This window comes from Esox lucius, chromosome 20, assembly GCF_011004845.1.
Source record: "Esox lucius isolate fEsoLuc1 chromosome 20, fEsoLuc1.pri, whole genome shotgun sequence".
NCBI lineage: Eukaryota > Metazoa > Chordata > Actinopteri > Esociformes > Esocidae > Esox > Esox lucius.
Window position 1 is genome coordinate 22649056 of NC_047588.1, and position 20282 is coordinate 22669337.

Genomic DNA, 20282 nt, shown 5'->3' on the forward strand with positions numbered 1-20282 from the left:
GGGATCAAATCCAGACCTTTTACCTGCTTAATTGATGAAGAAATAGGAATAGCCTACATCTGTCCATGAAACAGCTTTTGAGTCAATTGTCCAATTACTTGTGGTCCCTTGTAAAAGAGGGGGCTACATATTGAAGAGCTGTAATTCCTAAACCCTTCCTCCAATTTGGATGTGACCCTCACATTGAAGCTGAGACTGCACTTTTAGGCCATATTCATTATTTTACTGTAACTTGAATATATTTTGGGAAACAGTACAAAGATAGCATTTGTGTCAGTGTCCCTAACTCGACAGAATGATATCCCTGAAGTTTAATTGACTTTGTGTTATACTGTGATGATTACATGTTCACTTATTTTTTTTGAGCAGAGTATTTAACTGATGCAATCTAAACTAAATTCTAATTTCTTTGACATGCATTTTTAATTTGTATGGCTGTAATAAGATTTTTGATTTGATAAATTGGAAAACTTTGAATCATTGAAAACAGAAACAATTTATCCTCATGGCAGGCAATCGTGAACAGATCGAATTTGAGATTACAGAAAACCCTTACTGCTTTCAAATGAACTCATGACTATTGCTTGCCTATATCCAGTTGGAGATCCTCTGGATTGTGGCAACCACCAGTGATATAAATGCAGCCTTACTGAGGGTGGATAGCTTGAGATGTGAACAACTTCTTCGGCGGGAAATGTCATTATCCTGCTTGCAGCATGTAACTTTTGCCTCGGGTGTAGAGATGGTAGAAAATAGAAAGCGGGAGCACATCTTTAATATCTGGTTTGTATCATCATTTATAGGTTCATGTATACATAAGAAAAAAAAAAGATACAATTAGGAAAGTACAGTGGGGAGAACAAGTATTTGATTTGACTGCCGATTATGCAGGTTTTCCCACTTACATAGCATGTAGAAGTCACATTTTTTTATCATAGGTACTCTTCAACTGTGAAAGACAGAATCAAAAACAAAAATCTTGAATTTAAATAATTAATTTGCATTTTATTGCATGACATAAGTATTTGATACATCAGAAAAGAAGAACTTAATATTTGGTACAGAAACCTTTGTTTGCAATTACAGAGATCATACATTTCCTGTAGTTCTTGACCAGGTTTGCACACACTGCAGCAGGTATTTTGGCCCACTCCTCCATACAGACCTTCTCCAAATCCTTCAGGGTTCGAGGCTGTCGCTGGGCAATACAGACTTTCAGCACCCCTCCAAACATTTTCTATTGGGTTCAGGTCTGGAGACTGGCTAGGCCACTCCAGGACCTTGAGATGCTTCTTACGGAGCCACTCCTTAGTTGCCCTGGCTGTGTGTTTCGAGTCGTTGTCATGGTGGAAGACCCAGCCACGACCCATCTTCAATGCACTTACTGAGGGAAGAAGGTTGTTGGCCAAGATCTCGTGATACATGGCCCCATCTATCCTCCCCTCAATATGGTGCAGTCGTCCTGTCTCCTTTGCAGAAAAAGCATCCCCAGAGAATGATGTTTACCACATCTATGCTTCACAGTTGGGATGGTGTTCTTGAGTTGTACTCATCCTTCTTCTTCCATCCAACACGGCGAGTGGAGTTTAGACCAAAAAGCTCTATTTTTGTCTCATCAGACCACATGACCTTCTCCTATTCCTCCTCTGGATCCTCCAGATGGTCATTGGCAAACTTCAGACGGGCCTGAATATGCGCTGACATGAACAGGGGGACCTTGCGTGCGCTGCAGGATTTTAATCCATGACCGCGTAGTGTGTTACTAATGCTTTTCTTTGAGACTGTGGTCCCAGCTCTCTTCAGGTCATTGACCAGGTCCTGCCGTTTAGTTCTGGGTTGATCCCTCACCTTCCTCATGATCATTGATGCCTCACGAGGTGAGATCTTGCATGGAGCCCCAGACCGAGGGAGATTGACCGTCATCTTGAACATCTTCCCTTTTCTAATAATTGCGCCAACAGTTGTTGCCTTCTCACCAAGCTGCTTACCTATTGTCCTGTAGCCCATCCCAGCCTTGTGCAGGTCTACAATTTTATCCCTGATGTCCTTACACAGCTCTCTGGTCTTGGCCATTGTGGAGAGGTTGGAGTTTGTTTGATTGAGTGTGTGGACAGGTGTCTTTTATACAGGTAACGAGTTCAAACAGGTGCAGTTAATACAGGTAATGAGTGGAGAAAAGGAGGGCTTCTTAAAGAAAAACTAACAGGTCTGTGAGAGCCGGAATTCTTACTGGTTGGTAGGTGATCAAATACGTATGTCATGCAATAAAATCCCAATTTTATTATTTAAAAATCATACAATGTGATTTCTGGGATTTTACAGACTTCTACATGCTTTGTAAGTAGGAAAACCAGCATAATCGGCAGTCAAATCAAATACTTGTTCTCCCCAATGTACTTTCCTAATTGTATCTTTTTTATACAATCTGATGACAATATTCATTGTTGTTAAAGTTAGTTTTCATTTAGCATATTTCTCTTATGCAATGGCAACATAATTCATAAAAGCCTCATTCGCTGGCAAGGGAAACACTAGAAGCTTTGCAGAATAGAGAAACACTGCCAACAAAAGTATGTATCAAGTGTAATGATTTGTAAGTGTTTCTGCATCACCACATTCTAAACAGTATGCTCTTTTGGGCGTTCTCAGAAGAATCAATCAATCAATCAAATTTATTTATAAAGCCCTTTTTACAACAGCAGTTAAACCCCAAGGAGCAAACAACAGTAGTGTTGGATTTCAGTGGCTAGGAAAAACTCCCTAAGAAGGCCGAATTTTAGGAAGAAACCTAGAGAGGACCCAGGCTCAGGGTGGGGTGACCAGTCCTCTTCTGGCTGTGCCGGGTGAGATATTAAGAGTCCAATTAGAATAATAAATAAATGTCTCTGGGCTAAATCCAGAGTCTATTTGATTCTAGACACTCCGCAGGTGTGGACCAGGACCTCATCTCCTCCTGAAATGTATAACTGGAGGAGACTGAGAAAAGTTAGAAAGTGCATTCCTCATATCCCCCAGCACAATAATATAGCTGCGTAACACCTTGGAACTGAGACGGGGGGGTTTGGGGGGGGCGACACTGTGGCCCTACCCGGGAGAGGCCCCGGACAGGGCCCAACAGGCAAGAAATCAATCCACCCACATTGCCAGGCATCAACCAAAGGGACACCCACCAACCGCAAACCCCCTGAAAGAGGGCCGAGTATTGCCAGCAGCGTACAGCCCAATTGCACAAGTGCGCAACAGAGAGAAAACAACAAGCCAGTGACTCTTCCCCCAAAAGGCATTGGAGGGAGGGCATCCCAGTGGCGACGAGAGCCCACCTGACAAGACAGAAAGCGTGTACAGTATCAAGCCTACTGGGCACCTTCACGCCCCCGGGCCAGGCTACACCTAATTATAAACCGTGCTGTAGAGATATGTTTTTAGTAGACACTTGAAAGTTTGCACTGAGTTTGCATTTCTAACCTTAATTGGCAGATCATTCGACAGGAGTGGAGCTCTATGAGAAAAGTCCCTGCCGCCAGCTGTTTGTTTAGAAATTCTAGGTACAATTAAAAGGCCTGCATCTTGCGATCGTAGGTTACGTGTAGGTATGTATGGCTGGATCATTTCAGCAAGGTAAGTAGGAGCAGGTCCATGTATTGATTTATAGGTTAAGAGTAAAATCAGCCTTAACCCTAACAGGTAGCCAGTGTAAGGACGCTAGTACAGGAGTAATGTGTTCACATTTCTTTGTTCTAGTTAGGATTCTAGCAGCCGTGTGCAGCACTAATTGAAGTTTATTTATTAATTTGTCTGGATAACCAGAGAGAAGAGCATTGCATTAATCTAGTCTAGAAGTAACGAAAGCATGGATACATTTTTCTGCATCAGTTTTTGATAGAAAGTTTCTAATTTTTGGAATGTTTTGAAGATGAAAATAAGTAACTCTTGAGACATATTTTATATGTTCTTCAAAGGAGAGGTCAGGGTCAAGGGTAACACCAAGGTTTTATACAGTTTTTTGGGATACGACCATGCAGCCGTCGAGGTCCACAGTGAGATCTGCTAACAACGCTATTTGTTTCTTGGGTCTTAAAACGAGCATTTATGTTTTCCTTGAGTTTAAGAGCAAGAAATTCTCTGTCATCCACTTCCTAATATCTGAAATGCATGCTTCCAAAGTAGCTAATTTAGGGGCTTCTCCATGCTTCATTGAAATATATAACTGTGTGTCATCAGCGTAACAGTGAAAGTTTACATTGTGATTTCGGATTACATTGCCCAGAGGGAGCATATATAGTGAGAACATTAATGGGCCCAGAACCGAGCCTTGAGGAACACCAAAGCATACCTTTGACTTGTCAGAGGATATGCCATCCACACTAACAAACGGATATCTTTCAGATAAATCAGATTTAAAAGGATATCCACATAGCCCAATATGGGTTTCTAGTCTCTCTAAGAGAAAGGAGTGATCAATAGTGTCAGAAGCAGCACTAAGATCAAGAAGCAAAAGGACGGATGCGGAACCTTTGTCCGAGGCCATTAGAAGGTCATTTGTTACCTTCACGAGTGCAGTCTCAGTACTATGATGGGATCTGAAACCGGACTGGAGTATTTCATAAATGTTATTTGTCTTTAGGAAGGCATTCAGTTGTTGGGAAACACATTTTTCTAAGATTTTTGAGAGGAACGGGAGGTTCGATATTGGCCTATAATTGTTTAATATTGTTTAATATGTCGGGATCCAGATTAAATTCCATTAGATTTTTAAAAGAGGCTTAATTTCCGCTATTTGTTGTGAGTTTGGTACACATCCGGAGGAAAGGGAGCAATTTATTATGTTCAGCATTGGCTGACCTAGCACAGGAAATAGCTCCTTAAGTAATTTTGTTGGAATCGGGTCTAGCTGAGAGTTTGTGGGTTTAGAACTCATTACAAATTAGTAAATTCAAGTGTCCCCATTGACACCTGGTCAGGGAGGTTCAGGAATTTTTTAGGACAACTGAGATTTTGAGGACCATATCTATTTAAGGAGGAGTCAGTTATTTGTTTTCTAATGGTGATGATCTTTTCATCAAAGTAGTTCATGTATTCATTACAACTAAAGTGAAGACCCACTTCACTTGTGGAGCTTTGTTTTTTTGTTAACTTTGCAACTGTATCAAAGAGAAATTTTGGATTGTTTTTGTTCACCTCAATCAGGTTGGAGAAATAAGCTGATCGAGCAGACGTGAGTGATTTTTGGTTTTGTAGTGTACTGTCTATCCAGGCTGGTCTAAATACTTCCAACTTGGTGGAGCGCCACTTTCGCTCCAATTTTCCGGAGGCTTGCTTAAGTGCTCTAGTATTGTCTTTGTACCAGGGAGAAAGTTTCTTGTTGCGTATTTCTTTAGTTTTTAGTGGTGCAACTGTGTCTAATGTATTTCGCAGTGTTGAGTTTAGATCCTCGATTTGATCGTTTACAGATTTATTTACTCTGTCGTTAATGAGCTAACTTGTAAGAATATCAAGGAATTTATTTGTAGTCCGAGAATTTATAGTACGGCTTTTGAAAGTCATTGTTTGCGGAGCAAGTGGATTTCTTGTTTTAACGGTAAATGTAATAAGACAGTGATCCGATAATCCAGGATTTTGGGGGGAAATTATTAGATCTACAATATCTATTTCTCGTGACAGGACTAAATCTAAGGTGTGATTGTGGCAATGTGTTGGACCTGAGAAGAAAACACTTGAAAGAATGGGAGAATGCAAGTATGCATTTTGAAACAGTCTGGTGATGTCAATAGGTCTTAGATTTTCAGCAGTTTTTGCATGAAAGTATACGCAACCAAATACTAAACATACTATGTAAGTGTTATTTGGACATTATATTAATGTGCCCTGAAATGGGGGAATGTGTAAAACTATATATTGAAAAAACCCAAATGTTTGACTGTGATTGTACTTTTCCAAAATCTGAAGCCCTACTATTAAAGAAAATGACGACAGCAAAACTAAAGGAAATATAAAAATCACTTATCACCTCAATTAAATTCATTAATGCTGGAGAACGAGGGGAATTTAAGGCTGCAGTGGGCTGGATGAAGATGACGATGATGTGTTCTGGCATGGTTATCTTTAATTTCGAGGTTGGGCTGGTCACTGGGTGATGGTGTTTGTGTTTTGTCTGCACTGTAATGTAATGTGATGTGTAGGTCCCCTGAGGGGCCTCTGGCACTCAAGCCTCTCAAATTAAAATCTGGCTTTCACCAGCCAAAGCTGCAGCCCAGAGTCTCAGTCTCCTCATTTTTCCTCCCCTCAAACTCATGCCTAAATCAGCCTGACACTTTCCCATCCCTCCCTCCTCTGTTTCCTGTCTTTCTCCCAATATGCCCCATCTCTGTATCTCACAAAATTGATTCTTGGTGTTGAATATGCAATTGGAGTGTTTTTGTACACACAAGGATTTACGTGTGCTGGTTTGTGTCCTTTAGATACCATGATTACACCCTACTTACCGAGGTAACAAGCTCAGCAGGAGCAGAAATCTGTCAATCCCTCCTTTCTTTCTACTTTTATCTACAACTCTGTTCTCTCCACTTCTTGCGTCTAGTCCAAACCCAATAAGACTGTGAGCTTAATTAATCATGAAATTGTTCTGGTTATGTTTGTTATTGTGGGTTGGTAAATTTAACAGAATTATTAGGCTGGCTATTGGGAAATCAAGGTGGTACAGAGTACATTGACTAACCTACCAGAGCTGTAAGTCCATTCTCATCATGGTCCTTGCGGGGACTATGTAGGTCCTCAGGAGAAGTCATTTAAAGTAACTGCCCAGTCTCTGATTTATATAAAATAGAAAATAATTACAAATAAGTACAAATATGAGTGAAAAAATTTGGCCATTAGGTTAAGTAAACATGAAGAACATTAATTGATTACTGCTGGCTAACAAGGCTTTGGCTTAACAACTAAGGAGGTGGACAAAATAACAGAAACAACTACCGACATATTCATCTCAATGATTCACGTAGTTGCTAAATGCCCCAAAAGCACCAGCTCAGAAATTAGCACGAAGTTGAAACAGCACAGCTGTGACTCGTTATAACCAAAACTGCATGATGAGAGCTGGACTTTTTAGCACACTACAACTGTGTAGTAAGAATTAAGAACAAAATCTTTTTACACACAGCAAAAAATATATCAAGAGGATAGCGCATATAAAGTTGTTATTTACTTTATATTGTAGCAAAGTGTCATCTTTTCAGTCATGTGAAAATATATAATCAAATATTTACAAAAATGTGAGGGGTGTACTAAATTTTGTGAGTTAAATGTACATTACACTGTACATAGCAGCAGTTTAACATGAGTACTGTAAACTAGCAGCAATATTAGTAGTAGTATTGAATATTATAGATAGGGCAAGTAAGGCAGTAATATACATAAAGAAATTTAAACTAGTATCCATTTTGAATGAGTAGGATGGGGAGAATGAACAGTATGGTTGAAGCATTGAGTATAATAGACACATATTAGTGTAATATGCTTATGAATGGTACATGCAAAGGAATATTCTAATGCCCACTTAAAGTACCTAAATGGACATCAGAGCATCTGGAATGGTGGTGTGTGATCAGTATGATCATTTTAGATGCTACATACACATGTCATAATCCATAAAACTTACTACCCAATGCAAACCATTCAAACAGCTTACTTGGAAAACTGAACAAAGATATGTTATTAATGTCTCTGGGATTTTATTTTCAGCTCATAAAACATAAAACACTTCTCATCTATTATATGTATTGTTGTTCAGTGTAGTCGCTATGTTCATCCAGGAATTTGACATATTATCATTGTTATTGTGCACATATAGAATTCGTAAGTGTACCTACCAGAATACAGTTGCTGATGGCTGAGTTGAAGGCAGCAACAGATCTCAGAAACAGTAGACTCCATCTTTGGGAGTGGTACAGATTTGATTCTGATAGTCATAATTAGGGATGGACACAGTACTCGATCTCACTTGTACTCGAACGTGACTGCGACGATCGATCATAAAAAAAAAAAAAAAATTTTTCCCTGATTGGTTATAGCAGCATTTTGGGCGGCACCTTGAGCTCTGATTGGTTAGCGGTGTCAGAGCGCGGTCCAAAGTCCAAACCGAAAAACAGAGAAAATGGCTTCAAAGTCACGTAGTGATGTCTGGCTTCACTTGAAAAAAATAGATGAAAAAACAGTTCAGTGCAAAATATGCAGCGCCAAGCTGTCACACAAATCTACCACAAGTACAACGCGTTATCATCTAGTATTTGTACATAAAATGTCTTCCGATACCACCAAAGACACAACTCAGACGAGCATCGCATCTTTTACCGTGAGACAGAAATGCAGCGCAGCCAGAGGTGAAAAGATGACACAACTTATTACCGTAATGATAGCAAAGGATTTGCTGCCCATTCGTTTCGTCGAAGGAGCAGGGTTTAAAGATCTGATGGATTACTTTGAACGTATAATGTCCCATCGCGCAAGACAATCACAAGAAGAATAGAAGCTCTATATGAAACGACTGCTTCTTCACTGACAGACAATATAGCTAATACAATGTGTACATTGTAAAATAACATTTTGGTTTATCAGAAAGTGCTAATGTAATCCAAAATATTGCTAAAATATTAAATTGTGATCATTGTCTCCATGACGGACACGCCCCGCCCCTCCCCCGAATAAGCCCCGCCCCCAAACAAGCCCCGCCCCCCGAGTACTCGTTTTTTGAGACCTATCAATGATCGAAATAAGAAATTGACAAAAATGCCCATCCCTAGTCATAATGTATGATAAAGTGTATTCAACTATTCAAAGTAAAGTGGCGTATTATCAAGTAGAAAAAATATGACACTAAATATACTGCCATAGCAACTAAAGACATTTAGGGCCAAAAACATTACTTCCTTTTTTGGCTGTGTAGAATCCTGCCTCTTACAAGACTACATTCAACATTACTATACTGTAACATCAGACGTTAGTCTAACTAGCCAGCATAGCTAGCTAAGCCATTCGCAGTAACCTATTGTTAAACGATCAAGTACAAAAACATAGATAACTAACTTACCAACCTCCTTTCTCTTTTAGTAAAGTTGACAGGTTGGGGTGGGTTGTCTGCAAGTGTTTAAATACATTACGTTTTTCCCCCCTTGGCTAGCGCACATTTCCCGCAGTTCTTACAGATATTAATTGCTTTCTTGTCTACATCTGAGCGAAACCTGAATTAGTCCCACACCTGACTTCTTGAGTTAGGTTTCTTAAAAAGAGTAGTAGCATTAATGTTAGTAGCTTAGGACTGAGCATCTTCAGCCCCACTCGCCATCACAACAAATTAGCTAGCTAATGCAGATGGAGCGATTCACTCGATGGAGCAGGTTAGTCACTGGCTCTACGTGCACACAGCCCGCTCGCTAGCGCTACAAAGAGGCACGCTCCCAACAATTTCCAATGACAGAGGATGGATAGAGATTCAATTAGAGATTAAATCTCCCAGCGTCAGCGACAGTGAGTTGAGAAAAGTTACACAGTATGCTCATTTCCAGGATGCGAGTAGTGACGGAATTTGTCGACTACCAATGACAGATGTTCTCTGCATCTGTCCTTTCTCTTTTCTACTCGCTGTCTTAAAACTTGGACGAGAAACTTGTTATTGCGGTGTCCGGTTTCCCCATCGTTTATGATGCATCTCTGGCTTCATACAGAGATAACATTTAAAAAACTGAAGCATTGGAATAATGTTTCAGAGATTGTTGGGATTACACGTGAGTGATACATACGTATCATAAAACGAAAACCTCTTTTAGAACATTAACCTATCATTGACTTGGTTGATAATAGGCAACAGTAGCCAACATGTGGTATTTTAACAGATGTATTATAATATTTGTAATTTTTCTGTTTACTACATATTTTTATGTTTTTTATGACATTTCTGTTAGAAGCTGTTGCAATACGTCTTTTCTATTTATTGACCTGTAGGAATAGACCCTCACGCTGACTTAGCTTGTCTCTGACAGTAATAAACAATAAAAAGTCTTAAAAGTTGCACATAACAAAAACCTACCTTTAGTTGCTTCAAAGATAATTAGATTAGATTCAACTTTATTTTTATCGATCAAGTACAAGTACACAACAACGAAATGCAGTTATCATCTAACCAGAAGTGCAAATAGAAGAGGGAAGAACATTTACAAGTATTAAGTATATGTGTAATTCAAGTGGAATATATAGATGTGCAAAGAAGGCAAATGCAGTACAAATGGCAATACTAAATGTGCAATTAAGGCAAATAGAGGAGGGCAGAACATTTACAAGTGTTAGTATAGTGTATGTTACAAGTGGGATAAATGGCAATTCTAAATGACTTTCTAAATGTGCGATCAAGACAAATTGAAGGAGTAAGATAGCATAGATAACAGCAATAAGGTCCAGAGGTAGATGTATATGTAACAACTGAAAAATGCAAGTACGATGGCAATTATAAGTTTGCAATGAAGGCAAGTAGAAGCTGCGAGGTGGCATGTGCAACTGAAATGCAAGGAAAGCAGCGGTGAGGTTCCCGAGGTAGACACTTACCTGTATATACAACTGTAAATGACCTTTGCAAGGCAGTGTCAAGAGTTCAGTATTTCAAAGGGAGTCCCTGAGTGGTGGGGGGGTATGGTATGATGGGTCACAGAGTTCACAAGGATCTTGGAGGAAAGGCGGGCCTTCTTCAGCCTCCTCAAAAAGTACAGGCTCTGCTGCGCCTTTTTGACCAGGGCTGAGGTGTTGAGGGTCCAGGAGAGGTCCTCGGAGCTGTGAACATCCAGGAATTTGAAGCTGGACACGCTCCACCACAGTGCCATCAATGAAAACTGGGGCGTGACTGCAGCATTTAGACTTCCTGTAATTCTCAATGAGCTCCTTAGTTTTCTTTGCGTTTAGGGTCAGTTTGTTGTCAGGGCACCATGCCGCGAGGCGCTTGACCTCCCTGTAGGCTGACACTGCAGTGTTTTCTGCAAACTTGACATTGGTGTTGGTACTGTGTACAGGAATGCAGTTGTGGGTGAAGAGGGAGTACAGCAGGAGGCTCAGCACGCAGCCTTGTGGAAAGTTAGGCAAAGTGGTAGGGATCCAGTTTTAGGGGGAGCCAGGACTTAAGGTGGGCCAGAACTAGTCGTCCGAGGCACTTCATGATCGTGGGGCTGAGTGTGACAGGTCGGATATTATTCAGGCTAGACACAGTTGACTGCTTCGGCACTGGCACAATTAGTAGTAGATTGCAAATTAGTTAGCCCCCTTTGTACATCAAAGCATTATACGCAGTAACACATTTCAGTAACTTTATGTAACAAGCTCATGAGCAGGTAGCAAGCTAGACCAAATGAGAAGTATAGCATCATAATTGGCAATGTATGACAACATTTTAAAATTGTTCTCCAGCTTACTGCTGCCAGCCTGATTTCCTGGTATACTTTAGAATTCCTGTTTCCTTTGATGATGTACAGTTGACCAGGTCCAGAGAAGGAAAAGCATCCCCAGATCATCACATTCTCACCACAATGACTCACTGTTTATTTTTGGTGTTAGGCAGTGTAGGGTTTTCACCAAACATAACAGTTTAGATGCTGTCCAAAAGGGTTAGTTTTGGACTCGTCTCTCCAGAGAATGGACTTCCAGAAATATTTGTCCAGGTTGTCTCTTTCAAGGTTAAGATGGGTAGTTTGTTTATTTTTTTGACAGCAGAGGCTTCTTCCTAGCAATAGGAATGCCATTTCGATCCAGTGTTCTTATTGTTGAGGCATACACAGTAGCCTGAGATGCAGCAAGGTAGGTCTGCAGATCTCCAGATCTTATGTTTGTGTTGGCATTTAACTGATATATTATTTTTCTTGTGGCTCTTGGGGATATTTTGGAAGGGCATTGTCACGTCTCCATCTGTACCGGTTCCCCACTCTGGCCCATTGCGGCTTCAGCGTTCCATGTCACCGGCCTACTAGCTTCCTCCGCCCTATTTTCATCATCCGACCTCGGACTGTTTTTTTTTTGTCACCACACACACACCAGAGGGGTATACTATGAAGCAAAGTAACTGGCTTACCGAGGTAACTTCTGGAATAACTTAGAGACGTCGGCTGTAACTTCCCGATTAACCCCTACGAAAGGTTAAACTTGCATTGGAGCTCTAGAGATGAGTGGATCGGCACTAGCCAGTTGACCAGAATCAAGTTTGTTTGCTCCTGAGGATTTTTGTTAATGTCAATAGCTTGCAAAGCATCATGGGTTTCTTTTTCCATCAACAGGCTCAGTGAAAAATCTTGGCTAGTACCATTAGTGTTCCTACATGGTTACACCATTTTTATTTATTCTTCTACAGAAATAGAAGCAGATTTGTCTAGCCTTAGTCCATGCCACATTTATTTTATGAATAACATGAGTTAGTATAGATAGTCAGAAGTGAACCATATTTTCTTAACTACTATTATTTTATCTGGATCATAAAGGTACATTTGGTAAAGGATTTATACAAAAGATTGTTAAATAGAATTTCTGAAATGTATTTTGGTGATAATGTGAGCATGAAGAACTTCTGGGTAGGGAAAGTTAGCTGGTGCAAGTTGGCTACCACTTCTCTCGAAAAATGTATATTGTCTCAAAACTGTGTTTCAAAACTATTAGAAGAAAATTCCAAGCTGATCATATTTGTAAACCATTAAAGCATGCAAAACAAAATTATTTTGCTTTCATTTGGTTTCTAAACATCTTTCACCACAAGATCAGTGATTCAACCACAAGTTTTGGATGAAATACAATGAGTACATGTGTTAAATCATCAAAACATAACATAGTGCAATTCTTTCAGTTTATTCATTGTAACAACACGTAAGTCCAAGACCAAATAATGTCAGACGCATTTCAAAATCACTCTTTGAAGTGCTAAAAGTAATCTGTTACAGTTAATTTCACTTTTCATTAACCATCATGATTTTAAGAAAATAATTTCTATTATTTCTGTCCCATAATCAAGTGTGATCAATGTATACAGTTAAGTCCAGAAATATTTGGACACTGACGCAATTTTCATAATTTTGTCTTTGTACGCCTCAACAATGGATTAGAAATGAAACAACCAAGATGCAATTGAAGTGCAGACTTTCAGCAGTAATTCAAGGGGTTGAACAAAAAATATAATATGAAACGTTTAGGAATTGCAACCATTTTCATGCACAGTCCCCTTATTTCAGGGGCTCAAATGTAATTGGACATATTAAAACAATCATAAATAGAATTAGAAATAGAATGTTCATTTTTAATACTTTGTCAAGATTCCTTTGCAGGCAATGTCTGCTTGAAGTCTGGAACATATGGACATCACCAAACACTGGGTTTCCTCCTTTGTGATGCTTTGGCAGGCCTTTACTGCATCTTCAGTTGTTGTTTTTAAGTTGGTCTTTCTGACTTAAGTTTTGTCTTCAGCAAGTGAAATGCATACTCAATCGGGTTGATATCAGGTGATTGACTCAGCCGTTGCAGAATATTCCACTTCTTTGCCTTAAAAAACTGCTGGGTTGCTTTAGCAGTATGTTTTGGGTCATTGTCCATCTGTAAAGTGAAGTGCGTCCAATCACTGAATTTGGCTGAAACTGAGCAGACAATATATCCTTATACACTTCTGAATTCATCAGACTGCTTCTGTCTTCTGTCACATCATCAATAAACACTAGATGATGTGGTATGCTTCAGATCATGAGCCTATTCAAACCTCATCATTGTGGTACAGGTTGATCTTCGTTTCATCTGTCCAAAGAATGCTGTTCCAGCACTAGGCAGGAAGCTAGAACTTAAACAGAGGAAAAGACACGAGAGAGAGGGATTGGATCAGAAAAGTTTGGCATGGGTGGACGTATATCCTCCATGCACTACAACTGAAGGCCTATCATTATGCATTTGGGACATTAGACATTTTAAGTAATTAATAGTTTGACCATCGGCGTCTGCATCGTTCTTCAAAAGAACATACCATACTTGTACTCTATGTAAGCCCTTTTCTCCATTAACAGCAAGAATAATTTTTTTGCTTCAAGCATTTTTCTGAGACTAGATCCTCAACAGCAACCAGATATATTTTATATGCTGCAAAATGGCCACCAAAGTTCTATTTAAACAGAGTCAAATTGTGTGAAAGTGATCTGAGTTTTTTTCAGAGAGAGAGAGATAGAGGATGAGTCAGGGAGCATTGGAGAGATGAGGGGATAGGAGTTGAGGCAGAAAAATAGACAGCGTCAAGGGTAATGTTCATATTGGCTGACACAAGGGAAAAGCCTGCTTTTAAAGCGTTTAGCTTTAATTTCATTCAGGAGTGACATAATTGATTTTAATGAGATGTTTATAGAGTGAAGTAGCTGTGTTTCTAAATCATTTGCAAGACTTGCTGCCTGACGGGTTCTTCAGAGGCAAGCATACCACCAGGGAAAAGAGAGAAAGGCACTCAAGCATCTGCTGACAAAATTCACACAAAACACCACCCCCCAACCCTTCCTGTCTTTTCTCACTTTTTCTTTATTTTTTAAATAACCGTTGAATTTGTCATTTTAACATTAGAATTGAATAAAAAAAAGTGTTGCTACATTGGCCAGGGAGTTAGACATGCATGGTTTGCCAATTCTGTGGTAAGATGTTGCTTAAAACAATTAATCTAAAAATGGATTTGCACTGTATGTTTGTTAGCTAATTTTGGAATGAACTACCAATTTTTTCTGTCTCTTCACTCAGCTCCAGTCAATCTGCTTGAATCTGCTTGATCAAACGTGTTGAAATGCATAACGTTTTTTCTTTTAGGATATTTTGGATGTAGGTATTTTTAAATACATTTTCTAGGATCCTGTTAGGCTACAAGAGACTTTACCCATATCATTTTATTTAATGCTACATTTACCAAAATAGCAGGTTACGTTGGCTGCTTTTAAACTCTGCCCAATTCAGATATTTTGTTGAAACATTGTATCAGAACTTGTTGCTTCTATAAACGAAGCCTCTTCAAAAAACAGAAAATAATAAATGCAACCAATAGCATAGGAAATTATGTTTCCGTTATACCGTAATTTCCCGTTTCTAAGCCACGGCTTATATACGGATTTTGTAAACATTTTCAACCACAGCGGTTAAAACATGTACATGGGTGCAGCTAATACACAGGTTTACATTATTAAAACCGTTTCCACCAGCAAACCTTTTTACAGATGATTGCTTGAAGACATTAAGGTCTCAGAAACTCATGTAGTAAATGACACAATCGGCATTACAGTGTTTTCAAAAACATATTTTTTGAACAGTCAAGCACGGAGGGGATGAGTAGCATATTTCCGGTCAGTGTAAGTGATTCTTTTTGGAGTAATACCTCCGCGATATCCTCCAGATCGAGGCATTGCAATATGCAATTGAGGGATTGCAATATCCAGTGGAAGGATATGTTCACAATATTCAGATTAACAAGGAAGGGGACACAATAATTGAAACAAGCATACAGATCTCATTCAAAGAATGAGAAGCCCCATGAGCTCAAAAGCTACCAGCACAGCCTTGTGGACCAGTCATGATATTGCACTGCTGGGTCAGTTATGTTTATATAGCTATTATTGAACTCTTTTATCAGTCAACTTTAGCAGAAAGTCACCTGTTGAAGTTAAGCCTACAAGCTAATATTAGAGGTAGCTAGCTGTCTAGCTAACGTAGTAGCAAGTAAGTCATATTAATGGTCACGTTGGCACAAATAACTAACGTCAGTAAAGAGAACATTGTCGTTTGGGTGAGGAGTTTTCCAAAAGGTATATTCTCCGGCAAATGCAGTTTATAAAGTTAGGTCTGTAAATAATTGGACACTGACACAAGTTTTGTTATTTTGGCTGTTTACCAAAATATATTCAAGTTACAGTTAAGTAATGAATATGGGCTAAAGGTGCAGTCTCTCAGCTTTAAGTTGAGGCTATTCACATCCAAATTGGAGGAAGGGTTTAGGAATGACAGCTCTTTAATATGTAGCCTCCTCTTTTTCAAGGGACGAAAAGTAATTGGACAATTGACTCAAAAGCTGTTTCATGGGCAGTTGTGGGCTATTCCTTCGTTATTTCTTCATCATTTAAGATGGTAAAAGGTCTGGAGTTGATTCCAGGTGTGGCATTCGCATTTGGAAGCTGTTGCTGTGTTCCCACAACATGTGGTCAAAGGAGCTCTCAATCCAAGTGAAATAAGCCATCCTTAGTCTGAAAAAAATATCCTTCAGAGAGATAGCAAAACCATTAGGAGTGGCCAAATCAACAGTTTGGTACATTCAGAGAAAAAAAGAAGGCACTAGTGAGCTCTGCAACACAAAAAGACCTGGATGTCCACGGAAGACAACAGTGGTGGATGATCGTAGGATCCTTTCCATGGTTAAGAAAATCCCCTTCACAACATCCAGCCAAGTGAAGAAAAGTCCAGGAGGCATATCATTATACAAGTCTACCATGAAGAGAAGACTTCACATGAGCAAATAGAGGGTTCACCACAATGTTCAAACCATTGATAAGCCTTAAGAATAGAAAGGCCAGATTAGACTTCGCCAAAAAAAGCCAGCCTAGTTCTGGAACAGCATTCTTTGTACAGATGAAACCAAGATCAACCTGTAACAGAATGATGGGAAAAGAAAAGTATGGTGAAGGCTTGGAAAGGCGCATGATCTGAAGCATAACACATCGTCTGTTGAACACGGTGGAGGCAGTGTGATGGCATGGGCATACATGGAGGAAATCCAGTGTTTGGTGATGTCCATGTGTTCCAGACTTCAAGCAGACATTGCCTGCAAAGGAATCTTGACAAAGTATTAAAAATGAACATTCTATTTCTAATTCTATTTATGGTTGTCTTAATATGTCCAATTATATTTCAGCCCCTGAAATAAGGGGACCGTGTATGAAAATGGTTGCAATTCCTAAACGTTTCATATGATATTTTTATGTTCAACCACTTGAATTACTGCTGAAAGTCTGCACTTCAATTGCATCTTGGTTGTTTCATTTCTAATCAAAATGTGAAAAGTGAAATTAACTGTAACAGATTGCCTTTAGCACTTCAAAGAGTGATTTTGAAACACGTCTGACATTATTTGGTCTTGGACTTACGTGTTGTTACAATGAATAAACTGAAAGAATTGCACTATGTTATGTTTTGATGATTTAACACATGTACTCATTGTATTTCATCCAAAACTTGGTGGTTGAATCACTGATCTTGTGGTGAAAGATGTTTAGAAACCAAATGAAAGCTTTATGCAAGTTTTAATGCATTACAAATATGATGAGCTTGGAATTTTCTACTAACAGTTTTGAAAAACTGCACTATACAACTGAGAATAGTACCAAAGTTAACACATTTTGGCATCAAGAATGGCCATACAAGGTGTTCAACACCTTGAATTAAAGCTGAAAGTCTGCACTTCTATTGCATCTCAGTTGTTTCATTTCAAATCCATTATGGTGACGTACAGAGCCAACATCATGATAATTGCAAATCCAAATAATTCTGGACCTAACTGCATATAGGTACGGTTAATACTCAGATATATTTTTATTAGTTTCCACATTGTAGAATAATAGCAAAACACATCAAAACTATGAAGTAACACCAATTAAATCATGTAGTAGCCAAAAAAGTGTTATTCTACATGTGTAATTTGCATTCCCAAAGGGCAATTTAATCCCAGATGATGGGGGTAGGAACCATCCACTTGCCAGCCAACACTATTTCACCATGGTGAAAATTACAGTGACTGTAGTAACTGGCATATTCAATGTAAACCAAGCTGTTTATTTGCCCATGCCAGCCAGCCCACTTTGTTATCCACTATCTATACACTGTAGGTGACAGGTGCCAAACACTTCTCCCTAGGAAATATTTCAGCCAGTGTGGATAGAAAGCACAGAACGGTCCTCTTTCCTACAGTATATCCTCCTCCACCACTCACCCTCTTCACCCCTCAGGGAATGACTCAAACTGTTACTATGCAGCTGGTGACCAAACCACCCCCAATCCCTATTTGGCACCTCTGCCTCCACAGTCTCACCCACCATGCAGCAGTTAGATGCTCTCTCCCTTTTTTATTAACACCTTTTAAAAATAGAGATTAATAATATCACACAATTGTATTCCTTAATCCAACTTGTCTTTCTGCATGGGCTACCACAGCATTCGGCTCCTCTAAATAGCAAAAAGAGTGCAGTTTGGAAAGAACCCAGTTCTTGTCATCTGCAGCTAAATCCTTTCTAATATTATCTGCTTCTTGAAGTGCAGTAAGACACTAATATCAGAGCAACTATCAGAGAGAAATGGCAGTAATTTGGGAAACCAGTTTTCAGAGATTTAAGTTGTCTGTCATATTAAGTATATTGACAGTTGTATAATGAAGTGTGAGCTGTAGATATAAACCATGGCTAGATTAAATACAAAAATAGCCCTTTCTTTTATGAGATATGGTAGGAGACTAGGATACAACACAGACTTGTTAAATTTCCACCAAAATTATAGGATGCAGACCTTCCATTGAATGTGGTTCGGTATTGGTGTTATGGGAATATTTTGAGATGTTGATAGTGATGTTGGCAAATTGTTTCGGCTGTTCTAAAAAGAAAGTTGGTTATATTTTGAATTGTTGTTGTGCCATTGTGTTTGTGTGATGAAATATGCCACTTATGTAATTTAATTACATATATTGTGTGTGACCTAATGATACAGTATGTGATGATTTCTCATGCAGGGATGATAGTCTTTCTGTTGTACAGGCTCTGTGTTCATGTCTGATGCTGTGAGGTAGGCATCTTTACTGTCATGAAATGTTGAAATTATACATGTCTCTTGTGTTGCAGACGGACGCCGCGCTAATGTACGATGCAGTGCATGTGGTGGCCGTGGCAGTGCAGCAGTCTCAGCAGATCACTGTCAGCTCCCTACAGTGCAACAGACATAAACCCTGGCGTTTTGGGAACAGATTCATGGCCCTCATCAAAGAGGTACATATTACTACATATTAGACACCAGACCATTAGAGAGACAGAAGAGGACAGTGGAAGAGACAAGAGAGAGAGAGAGCGAGAGAGAGAGATTCAAAAACACACACAGACAGGGTTTAGAAAAAAATATTTTTATTATTTTTTAAAGAAGAGACACCGAAAGGCTTTATGTATATTACTGTATGAATATTCATACTCCTCCAAGAGCAGAAACGATATTTATGTGAAACCTGTCTATCTGTTTTCATTTCCCTACAGAGTAGGTCTTAAATTATCTTAATCTGGGCTAATTATTCCTTAGTATGCAGGAGAGATTCAGGAAACTAGGACGGTTATTTCACACCTCCTTGTCAGTTAGTCAGGCGTTTAAAGATCAGGCACAGGATATATTTAGGACCTGTAAAGCAGCTACTTTGTTCTGTTTGCTCTGTGAGATATTATCAGAACTCTGCTAAGGGCTTATTTACATTACGAGACAGAGAATAAAAGGCTACGTAGATTTATCTTAGTTTGCATAATCATTTACATAGCGTTCAAATTTAATCTGGCATGTTCTTGACATACCATGCAGGATTGTGGAAATCATTTGAGGGAAAATTTAGCGATTATGCGGGCACACTGCACAGCAAATAGAAACAGTTCTAGGGGTTCTGGAACAAATATGTTGGGGACACTAACTTGGAAGGTGCTGTCTCGAGCTATCGATTTTTGCAAGTTTCCAAGACAAAATAATCTAGCTTCTCGAGTCTTCTTCGATATGTCTCGAAAAATGTATGGTAATGGAAATAAGCCCTAAGCCTCACACTACTGCCAGTTGGGGGCGGAGGATGTGGTGATGTTTGGTGTGAATGGAGTAGCACAGCTGAAAACCGCTGATAAAAGAGGCGACTCCAGGATGCTGGCTTTCTAGGAAGAGTTGCAAAGAAAAAGCAATATCTTAGACTGGCCAATAAGAAGAAAAGATTAAGTTGGGCATAAGAACACAGACATTGGACAGAGGAAAATTGGAAAAAAGCGTCCTGGAGACGCCCCTTCACTATTGAAGTTGAAACTGGTGTTTTGTGTGTGATATTTAATGAAGCTGCCAATTGAGGACCTGTGCGTTGTCTGTTTCTTAAATTAGACATTAGTATTTGTCTTCTTGCTCAGTTGTTCACCAGGGCTTCCTACTACTTTTTCTATTCTGGTTAGCGCCAGGTTGTTCTGTTCTGTGAAGGGAGTAGTATAAAACATTGTAGGAGATCT

General features: G+C 39.3%; 1 protein-coding gene across 3 annotated transcripts in view; it reads left to right on the top strand.

The window, feature by feature from the left end:
* grik2 (glutamate receptor, ionotropic, kainate 2) overlaps positions 1-20282 on the top strand; it is a 330777-nt gene that overhangs the window by 167551 nt on the left and 142944 nt on the right. For all 3 annotated transcript variants that reach the window (XM_013139315.4, XM_020041428.2, XM_020041429.2), the window contains exon 8: positions 18894-19037. In XM_013139315.4, coding sequence (XP_012994769.2) covers positions 18894-19037 — 144 coding nt within the window. The remainder of the gene's footprint in view (positions 1-18893; positions 19038-20282) is intronic.